The 12015-nt window shown below is 36.7% G+C and overlaps 1 protein-coding gene across 6 annotated transcripts in view; it reads right to left on the reverse strand.

Moving 5' to 3' along the window:
* CIB2 (calcium and integrin binding family member 2) overlaps window positions 1-12015 on the reverse strand; it is a 47813-nt gene that overhangs the window by 30037 nt on the left and 5761 nt on the right. For all 6 annotated transcript variants that reach the window (XM_085588444.1, XM_085588445.1, XM_085588447.1 and 3 more), the window contains one exon: window positions 1884-1918. Coding sequence is in view for 2 of the 6 variants with exons in the window: in XM_085588443.1 (XP_085444569.1) it covers window positions 1884-1918 (35 nt within the window). In the remaining 4 variants the exon portion in view is untranslated. The remainder of the gene's footprint in view (window positions 1-1883; window positions 1919-12015) is intronic.

Genomic DNA, 12015 nt, shown 5'->3' on the forward strand with positions numbered 1-12015 from the left:
TGCTCATTTTGACTCTAGTGGTTTCTCTAACATACTAAGTACTGTTGAAAAAGCTAATCTTGATCTTCATAGCATCTGCAACTCACTTCACCTCAATGTTTCTTACCAATTTTCTATGTTCAGGAGTATTTTGACCAAGAGTTCAGCACACATACATAAGTAGAAAAGGACTAACACAACCTGGAATATGTAGAAGTCTTTACCAAAATAAAGACATGTTGCAGCTGCCTCTTGTCTATGAATTACAAAAGCAGATACTCACAGGAAGATTTGCTTTTAACAAATCTGCAGTGGCTGTCTCTGAGCATGTATTAAGTTCTAGGCACTTACAGACTGATTGCCTATCCGTGTGTTCTGGCATCTCTCCATGCAGAAGAGTTGTGTCCTGAAGTTGTGTCCATATTCTCCTTAAGAAAACTGGGGCATGTTTTCAAAGCCCTAACACCACAAAAGCAACCAGTAACTGCTCTAAAAATTTGTCAAATTTCCTATGAATATTTTAGATAATGTTTTGAGTCAGTGATAACATAAATATGTCTACAATAACCAACATTCTTTAATGTGTTCTTGCCCCCATGACTGAATGCTCATAGCTGTGATCAGCACTTCCAAAAATTAACCATCTTTAACCAAGACTTAGGAGTGTATTTCGGTTTTCTGGTGATAAACAGCTATCAAACACCAGTAGTGAGCTATAGTTTCTATTTTTCACCAGGCACATTTGCCTCTGCTGCAGTCTTACTTTATATTTTTTCCTAGATCCATTTTCACCATTTTGTGTTAAACTTTTCTTCACTTCAAATTAATAAGTTATACTATTTTCTATTAATTTGCACATTATCCACACTTAGATTACTAATCAAAATATGTGTCTTCAACTCCTCTGACCACAGCTTGTATTTATGTTGACTTGAGCTGCTGCTGACACCAAAGCCTTGCACTCTAAAGTCACTGTGTAAGTCAATCTAACATCTTCCTGGTAGGGAAATGCTCTCCTCATTTTCAGTTGGATTTGCTCACTGTGGCTCTCATGCCAACTTTGGCACTCATCTGATCCTTCAGCAAGCTGATTCAGCTTATTAAACCAGCAGCAAATAGATTTACTGTTGTTTGGGGTTTTGATGGACTACTTTCCCTGTAGGGACAGATAAAACCACTCGGCCTGTTTCATCTAATTGCAATCTCATGCTGGTTTACATCAGTTTATAGCAATCTAAATTGAAGCTGCCATATTCATTCCTTCATCCCCACCTACACAACAGTCATTAACAACCATGGAAATGAATGGTGAGACAGACAGGGATTTCTTCTTTTTTCTTTTTGTAAAGATGCTCGTTGTTGGATCATTTCACTGAAGTCAGCAGCTGCACAAGAAATTCAGTTCAGCCTAAAGAGGACTCAACCTGCATTTCCTCCATATCAATTCTGTGAGAATCCTGCAGGGTAAGTGTCCAGCAGTACCAGGCTGCCCCTTCACTGAGACAGGGAGATGCTAAATCCGTAATTGCTAATTAACCAGGGGGTCATAACACATTTGATTACTGCTCAACAAAACTTTACCACAGACATGTAGAAACACCTCTGTATTCTACACTGACTGCAGGATGTGCCCTCACTGGTATAATTGAGCAGAAAAGCAGCAAATTCCTTTCATACAAGTCACTGGCTCAACCCTAAAATAGTCTATGATAGTAATTTTAAGCTAATCAGTACCTTATGACAATTATAAATTACAAGTGTATCTAAAACCCAATCTTACTCTATTCTATACTATTAATTCATGCAGAGTAACAGGCTTTATCTGGTTTCCTCACAAGCCTAATAAAAAGATTTAGCTCCTTCCACATGGATCACGAAGGAGAAATTTGAAACAATTTACTTACCGAAGGATTTCCTTCCGAGTGAAGAACGTGCAATCCTGTTAAAGAAGCAAAATATGTCATTGTACTGCAGAAATATTGAAAATAACTTCAAAGAGTTATTTCTCAACCTTTTGGAAGGAAACTCAGATCTGACAGAGAAACATTAAACATGCCATTTGGGTGCCATCAACAGTCAACTCAGAAAGCAATATACATTATAAAATAACAGAAATATTTCAAGGACAGGCCTATCAGTAAAATGAAAGGCATTGATAATGTGATCGTTCAGGAGTGAAAAACAGGTTGCTGAGATACTTCTCCAATGTGGAATGACCAGACCAGAAATAAAATTAAATATAAAATAGAAGATATATGCCAAAAGTATTCAATACAAGAATATGGAAAACGACAAACAACAATCTGTTGTTGATTACAAAAATTGTCTTCTTTAAGTATCCCCCTGCTGGAGAAAGCTGGTTTAATAATAAAATTATTTATTATTTACTAGTTATTAACTCTTAGTTAGTTAGTGGTTATTTATTAGTCATTAACCCATTTTGCTAACAATCAGTTTGCACTGAAGGCTGCAAACTCCTCTATTATAGGAGCATGGATAAATGGATAGCCCTTGCCCTGAACAGCAGCAAAGCATTCAGCTCTCCCTGTGCTATCACAGAACTAGAAATAACTAAAATGCAAAAGTAGAGCTTGCTGAACTTGAGAGAAGAGCATACAAGCATTCACTTGCATTCTAAACAGCTCTGTGATGTGACTGAATTGACATTGGTTTAATTCACTTCACTTACACCTCTGTTATACTAGAATTCAAACACTTCACTAAAGAACCAGAATATGAGCAGCGGCAGAGTTTGCATTTCATGCATTTCTACTTCAGTCACAAAAAAAAAAATAATTTCAGGTGCTGTGTGGAAACAATAATCAGTCTTATCCCAGTCAAAAACAATCCCCTAATCTCCACTCTTACCTAGTATGTATTTAATGGAAATTCTGCCCTACATCCAAGACTAGGAACACTAGTGGTAATGAAATATTTGATAATCAGTTGCGAACATCATTCTTCAATTCAGAGAATATGCAACTTGATCTTATAGCCAGCTCCTGAGGGTATATATATAAGGGACAACCACCAACACAGAGAATTCTTCCTGATTACCCACCTCTCTCACAGGCCCACATGATGTGACAGAGCATTTGCCTAACCATTCAGGTCTTTGTAGTTTTCCCCCTTTCATGGAAAGATATTTAGAATATATTATCTTTGAAAATCAGCTTGTGACAAGATAACAGTATCAGACTTGGTAAGTCATATTTAAAGGGTACATGCAAGTACTTTGTCTCTGCTAGTCCTGCTCTTCAGTCAACCAGTGAAAAAGTATTTTTTCTCAAGCTGAAACTCATTAGGGCTAAATGCCTGCTTCTTCCAAGGAGGGGAGAAGCAAGCCTGTCTCAGATGCCCGGGAATGTGATCAGTCCCACAGGTATCAATTATTGAGCTGCCTTGCTCTCCTCCATACAAAGTGCCTGGAGCAGCAGCTCTTCCTTCAGTGGATTGTGCAGTCACAAGGCCCAGGAGGAAACCTTGGGAGCTGCTGACATTGATGTCACATTGTCTGCAATTGCACAAAGTGACATTGGAGCCAGCCGATGAAGTCTTCCTTAATTCCACACAATCGCACAGTTGAACTGTCACTTAAGGATGTTTCATTTACTAAGAAAGGACAGGTGTAATCTCACAAATAATTGTAATGCCCTCAGCAGAAATCATCTGTAATTATACAGATTGGGGAAAACAGTAGCCACTTAACTAGAAAGCTATCAGGGAAGCAATATACAAATGGAGACAAAGATTAAAAAGAAAAGTTACCCTGTACCTTTGCTAAAATTCTGCAAAAATGCTATTGGAAGATAAATTAGGTCAGATAACAAACCATTTTTGTTGACAGTCAACACATTTTTTTATATTTTATTCTGAGTTGCATCATGACGTTGATAACAATGCTGCATGCCTGCCTGTTTTTTGATCAACAAGTTTTTTACTAATGCAACCTAAACCCCACTAATACTGAAAGCCTCTATAGCAGAAGCAGTTGCAACTATCTACCTGACCACTGTTACTGATAGCTCTATTTCAATTACACCTGCCAATTGCATAGAATTGTCAGGGATGAAGGATGCAAAAAAAAAAAAAAAATTAAGAATGGTCTCACACTTAAAGAGAGATCTTAAAGCTACTCAGGGTCAAAACACCACAAACTCACTGTGACCTGGCCTATACTCTTGATCCAGCCAGATGATACCATCTATGAAACAATTTACCATAAAAAAGCCTGTCTGGTGTCAAATGGCAAGTGCAAAACCACAGCTCCACATGACCTCTGATGGAAGTCCAGCCATCTCTCTTGCTTCTCCCACCTTTTTATTTCTGCCTGTTCCTTTATGCAGACTTCACCTTGATGAGTAGAATAATTGCATCAGAGAACTCTAAAGGAAGGAACTAATGTGTTTGTAAATGAACCTAGCAATAATGAACACATTTTCAGCTTGGATAATTTCCTTTAAGTGACTTAGAATATAGTGTTGGCAGTACTGGTACAAGAGATGAAGGTGAAACAAGTACCTATTGATGGCAGGAAAGGAATGCAGGACAGAGTTAATTTTCCTTTTTTTTTTTTTTTTTTTTTTTGTGAAATCACAGCCCTCAGTTGGATTAAAATCATGATGGAAAAAAAGTCTAACTAACATAATTACATTTTATAGTTGCTGGAACTTCAGCAATTTAATTCCAACTTAATTAAAGACTTTTGGCCAAAGAAACATGGAGGTGAATCATCAAATTTTCTTCTGGCTACTTCATTCATACAGAAAAATACATAATGAAGGACAATAAATAGTAAATTAACATGTTAAATTCACTCTCTTATAAGGAAAGGTGAAGTGGGCTCTGGAAAACATTTATCATTTATGCATATGATAACTTTGATTTTCCTGCAAGCCAGAGATATCATGGAACACATTTGCTATTTTTCTGGACTGTATTTGAGTTTACTAAGAGCACAAAAAGAAATGAGTCTGTTCTGTCTGGACACTAAGATGTCTGGGAGTCCTGCTAGAAAAGCAGAAACTGAATACAAAACAAATAAACATTAACGGAGTTTTCATAATTCTTATCAGTTCAACAACTGATCCTGGGAATTATTGCCTTTATTTTTAGTGCTACACAATGGCCTGAAAGATTTCTGCTAACAGCAGGCCCTTGGGAGCTTTAGCTTCTTAAGAACAGAGGCTTTGCCTTAACAGGTCACCTATTCCAGCCCCTGAGAATAAACATGCGTCTTTTCCAAGATCAACTCTCAGTCTGTCCTGGTGCCCTTAATAATCAAGTAAATTAGTAGTCCAGCATAGGATCGCTGATGGTTGTTTGGAGGCAAGATACCACTAAAACAAATCTGCAATTTTCTACCTAACATCTTGGAACAAAGTGAATAAAACCAAGCAAACAGAAAATAAATTTCCCATTGATTTCCATGAGATCATGACCTTGTATAATGGAACTTGATTCTCAAATTTAGCATTTAGATGGCTTAACTGCTTCTTAAAATACTTTGCAGAGAGAAGAGGCAGACAGCTGGTGCATTTAGGTTCCACAGGTAGCTTGGCTCATGGCTGATAATTGGACTTTTTGCAAGTCACTCAGCATTACTTGTAAAGCACAGTTAACAGTCTCTGCTCTTAAAACGCAATTTTTATAGCAGAGCAGCATGCACATGTTGTTAATTGTATTCTTTTATTTCCTTTGTCAGATGAATGCAGATTTAGTACAGGACTGAAATATGGTGGTCCACCACCTTGTGCAGTTGTCTGCAGAACTTGACTACAAACTCCTTGGTTGGTTCTGCTTTGTATTGAGTTCTACAGTGATTTGAACAAAGCAAGAAAGGAGAGAGATGCTCTGACAATGCTGCTACTTAACTGTCTGTAGAGTGTCCATCCAGCACACCAGGAGGTGTGGCTCCAGTCAGCCCCTGTGCTGGCTGTTCTGGGGATGGATTGCCAGTTCCTGAGACCACCATACAGCTTATGAATGGCAGTAGAGTCCAGCAAATGGGAGGTTACCCATTACCACTCCCAGAAACAAGTACTGTGCATAAAGCACAGCTCTAAAACAAAGCTAATTTCATGGCCATATGCAAAACATTCCTCTACAAAACAAAAGCTGGAGAAATTAACAACAGAATGAAAGAATAGAAATACTCAAAAATGCTGTGAAACAGTATTTCTGAAAGCCATTAAAGACAAAACATATATATTATGCATTATATTATTATATATTATGTATTATATATATTCTGCCTTGTATATGTATAGTTTCATAAGGTCAGGTTTACTTTCATTCTGCAACAACTTCATTGGAAACATTTATAAATACAAAAATAATATAAATCAGTCTGTCCCCATCAAGTAAGAAACCACACTGACTCTCCAGAAGGCTGGCTTGCATAGTACAGCGCATCTTTACTTTGGGTCCTCTTTCACACGTTGTTCCAATACAGATAGACCTGGTTGGTCAATTAATCAATACATTTCACCTGATTGGCTAATTAACAAGACCCTTTTCTTATAAAAAATATTTGAGAAAAACAAGAAAACAGTAAGAAAACACCACCTGCAGATTGTTATGATAATAAGCTATCATTGTTTATCTTCAACTCCCTAAAGTCTCCCAGGCCAATTCTAGGAAAATTTGTCTAGTTTTCTCACTCTCTGACCAGGGTGTCACATCCACATCAGTCTTATAAAAAACAGCCTCAAAGATAATGCAGATACTGTAAACAATATAGCTATCTGAGAGAGCAGCTCTTAAAAAATGCTAACTATTGGATACTGCAGCACCTTAAAAGGTAATATTTAAAGCGAATAAGCAAATTACTTTAGAGGTTTCATTTTTAAAATCACAAATGACATTTTGTACCGTGCCAAAGTACAAAAATATGCATAAGAGCATTTAATCAAAACACCATATCATCCTATGAAGCAACCAAGAATCTGATATTAGACAGAAGCAAATTAGCTCTTATATAAGATCTATTATTAACTCTTGTTCTAGTAATGTTTCACAAATACAATACTTTTGTTCTGCATTCCACTCGACTAAGACTGGCATGGAGTTGTGCAAGACTGAGTCTGCAAGATATTTATATATTTTCATCATTGTTAGTGTATAAAGAGTTAACAGAGTCAATGAGTTAAAAATGCTGTTTGCATCAGAAGACCAATGAAAATTTTACCACACAGCTGATGCTTACTTGTCATCATATATACTTCACAATTACACCCAAACCAACCAAAACACCCACTGAGTTTCAGAAGGAAAAAATCTGCCTCTGTAAGAAGTGGTTTACGTATTCATATGGCAACAGGGGAGTAAAAACAGGTCAGATATTAGCAAGGACTGAAAAAAAGCAAACTGCCAACAAAAGTAATTTTGTTCAATCTACAGATGTACCAAATGGTAACATGAAACAAGAACCTGACCAAAGGATATTTTCACAAAAAACTTGCTCCATTATCATGCTACTTTTACTTGCACAATAATAGCAATACTGTATCAAATAGAAAATACTTTTTACAGAAGATCCTGAGGAACCTATGAATGCACTTCTTGTATTCTTGCAAAGGGTTAATTTTCCAAGACCCTGGATGAAATCTGGATGGCTTTTTAAAAGACAGCTTGATGAACCCGTTTTACTTTACAAATGGTGTTTCTTGATGGATCATAACAACTTGTTTAATTCTGGTTTTGCACAATTCTCATGAAATATAATTGAATTGCACTTTGACATCAATTTTGGTAAAAGGAAAAAAGTGAGCTCTGTAATAGAGAAATTCTTGTGTAAAAGAAGAAAGTCATTACTTCATCGTACTATATTGTATTGCAATATTGCCTATAAGACTGCCAGGGTAAACGTCACTTTGTTTTGAGATTGCATTAAATAATGCAGAGTAAATAATACTATTAATGAACAAATACAAATAGCTTGCAATAAAACCAGTAATATGCCTTATAATCTCTAGGTTCTAGAAGGGAAATAAAACAAACAAACAAAAGGATCACTGAATTTATACTGAATTCAGATCTCTTGATTCAAGTAATCCCAGAAAAGAAAATGAGATTGAACAGTGCAGGAGTTTGCCCACAGCCAAAGTACAAAGTTTCTGCATTTCCTACTCAATACAATTGTTTCACAGCTAAAAATGCTAAGCATCAAGATGAATAAATGGCTCTGAATTAAAAAATAAGATGCTTTACAGCATACTTGTATTTTCCATTGCTTCAAGCATTTGCACACACTCAAAACACCCTAAAATTTCAGTTAATTTTCTTTTATCAATATAAGACTTGACCTCCAAAATCTGTAGGCAGCTTTTAAAACCTTAATTTTATAATGTTATTTTATTGCAATGAAACCCATCTTTCTTGGCTATCAATACTTACCTTTTCCCTCACCAGACCTTGGTTTCACATTTTCTGTATTAAAAAACCCCTCACAACCAAAAGCCCCATTCACAAAGGAAACTTAAAAACCATAGCCAGAACTCTAAGGGTATAAGAATCATAAATGCCTAGTAAAATTCCTTTTCTTACAAGGCCAGTATTTTAAATTATGAGAATCTCTATGAGCAACCCAGTGCTAGCAAAAGCCTAATTTGCAAAACATTTCACTAATCTTATGAAAATGTAAAGAGCTGCCAACAAGAACACTATCATAATAACAGGTGATATGATCTTAATAGCAGGTGTTATACAACAAGGTGTTAAGACTGGAAAGCTGCAAATCTCCTTATCTCCTTTCTTTACTTCACATCTACCTACTTGAATTTTTTTTTTTTTAAGCTGAATGGTTTAGTATTATCAAGTTCTTTTACAGGTCTCTTGTACAAACAGTTTCAACTGGCTACCAGATTTAATGAAGAGCATTTTAAAAACTTGTCCGTTGAGAACAGCAAGGTCATCCTGTGGGTGACCACATTTACAATTCTTTAGTTTAAAGTTAAAAGTTCTGCTAACAACCAGCTCTTCAATATGACAATTTACATGCAAAAAAGGTGTATACATAGGCTTTTCAGAAGGTTTCAGATAAATAAAACAATTTGATTTATTTTATTTCATTAATATTACACTAATGATCTGAGATCTATGCATGCTAGCTTTTCAAGCAGGTGATTCTTCTGCAGCTTAATCTTCACTCTCTAAAGCCTAAGCCACTTGCATAGGTTTTACCACACTTTAGGCACATGAACTTCTCACTTTTTCACCTCATAGTGTCTTTCATGGAACAAGAACATAAAACACAATGAATTTTTAAAAAATTATAAAAGTTTTCCTCCTTAAACAATATTAGGTGCTATAAGCTCAAAGCAATTTGTATGAAAGACAGAAATAATAGAAAGTATAACCAGATAATACAATGTCCAGAAATATATTTCAAAAAAGAAATTATAAGTCTAACCATGAGGTGAGTGAGGTTTTGAACAGTCTACCAATAGGAACTGTGAGGAAGTAAAAAAAAAGAACAACCAAGACATATTTTACAAAAAAGATTGAAACTTTTGCTTCTGAATGCTGATACTATGAACACTGTACTACTGTTCATAGTATCACTGGACCACTGTTGTAAGGAGTACAGAACTAACTCACAGACACATCAACTTGTGAGAACCCCAGCCTTGCTCTGGGGTCTCATATGGTGGTGAAATTCTTCTTCTAACCCGTGCTTCTAAAGAAAAACTCCCCAGGCTTTTGCTGTTCGGTTTCAAGGCAGTTTATTGTTAGTTATCTAAAAGATTGTCTTCTTGGGCTGTGGCTGCTTGGTCAGCGGCCTGGGTAGAGGCACACACACACTGACATCCTCTATCTGCTGTCTTCTTCGTCTCTCTGTCTCTCTCCTCGCCTAGGGCTGCTGCTATCTTTTATATGGTATATTACATATTACATATTACATGTTTATAGTTTTCTCTCAATACTTACTACTTATATTACAAAGTGCTTTTCTACTCTAAACTAATCTGTGAGTGCCAACATTATTAAGGACATGGAGGTAAGGAAAAAGAAGGAGGAAGAACAGGATCAGCCCACTTTCTTTTATTTTAGAACTTTTGACCCCCATGTATAAAGTGAAAACCCCCCTGTACAATACTAAAAAAATTTTCCGTCTACTTTGTAATTACTTTTACTATACTATCTAACCTTTTGTGACTGCTTGTTCCACCTCTAAAGTTGGTAATTCATTCCATGGCTCAAACTCAAAATCACAGCTGTTTTTCAGCTGCCTGCCAGGGTCTAAAATGCTTCTGACCAAGGCCTGGAACCTCTAAAAATGTCTGAGAGACATTTTGAGTTCCCACATCTACTGCTTTAGGAAAAAAAAACAACTCAATGATCAGTTTATAAAAGCAATTTATATGTAGATGCCTTCCTGGTCACTGGGGTACAGATGTGCACAACAGACTGTTGCAAAGTGGACTGTGGTACACAGTGTTATACTTTGGCCCACAGTTTAGAGACCCTGGTAACTCAGCTGCTGGATCAAGACATTAAAAACCTGGACTAAAACAATTATGGAAACATTGCCCCATTTTTCCTTTTTCTATTCTGAAGAAATTCCACAAATGAGAAGGCGGCAGGTAAGATGGTGAATTCCAATTCAAACAGCTCAAATTACAAACTGCTGACTCCTCCAGGATGCTGTGGAGAGGCAAGAGTTCTCTGTGTGGGTGGCTCCAGCAGTCAGCCCAGGATCTTTTTGTTTAAAAGACTCAAGAGAGACGGGGAAACTAATAGATCAGAGGCAAATCACCATCAAAATTGTGTCTTTATTTGATTCTTCACAGCATGAGGCTAACGCCCCTTCCTGACAAATTCTGCAGGTCAGTTATTGTCCTGAAACCTGTTATTTTATGGTACTTGCCAAACATAACAAGTGCTATTACTAGTCAAAAATCGTCTAGCTCCACACTAATGAACTGCAAGTCTGCCTGTAACAGAGAAATCCCAAAGGTGACTCAATCCACTGGGCCAAACTCCTGCCAGACTTTGAGATCAATTATCCAGCATTATGAAAGGCAGGGGCTGCAAAAGCCATTAGAAAGAGGCAATTTCTACATGAAGAGCACTGAATTAGGGATGACATTTCAGCTTTTGCATTTGCCAGTTTATGTCAAGAGGATAACATTAATTACATTTGGATTTTGTTTTGTTTCACTGCAGTTGTGCTCTGTTCTGTGTTCACTTCTATTGTAGGAAGACTTATGCTTTACAGATCTTTGATTTCTCTCTCACCTATCCAGCAGGCATCTGAAAAAAGCTCTTTTGGGTCTTGGACTGCTAAATCTAAGATCATTAACTTAGATTAATACATTACAGACTGCTGATGAGAAGTGTAACAAAGTGGAAATGAAGAAGGTCCACTGTTATACTTCCTACAATGACAAAAAAAACCCACTAGGTATTTGTAAAGCATTTAGTTTATGCCTTACTTTCAGTATGGGATAATGGTTGAAAGCATTTAAGCATATACACTTGGCCTCACTCCATGGCTCAATATTTATATCTGTGACAAGTCCATGTTAGCAGTGACTTGAAATAAATTAGTAACTAAACCAATAGATTCTACTTCCAATAGTTTTAATTAAAGATCACAAAGGTAAAATGTTATTAAGTTACCGAGTCCCTTATGGGTCTGTATTTGTCCCTTGGTTATCACAAGATAAACTAAATCTTGATTTCCTGTGCTGCTAATTCAATGTTTGTCACTTCATGTAGGAGAACAGCAGCAGAAAATGCAGCCAGCCCTGGCTGCCTCTCTTAATAAGTAGTCAGCTGCCTCCTTCTTGAGCACATTTCTACTCCATGCTTTGCTTCACTGTATTTTCAGAAACTTGTTCAAGATGCCCATTGTGCAGACAGCTTTCTGAAATCCATTTCAGTGAGATTTGCAGTGTGCTGAAACATGACTAAAATCGGGGAATCCTTTTTCTTTTTTTACCCTCTTTAAAAGCAGTTTATGCAATGTTAAGTAAATAACAAAGTACCAAGTTATCCCTGACATAAAATGCACACTTACTTACGATGAGG

This window comes from Lonchura striata, chromosome 10 (assembly GCF_050655825.1).
Source record: "Lonchura striata isolate lonStrDom1 chromosome 10, ASM5065582v1, whole genome shotgun sequence".
Taxonomy (NCBI): Eukaryota; Metazoa; Chordata; class Aves; order Passeriformes; family Estrildidae; genus Lonchura; species Lonchura striata.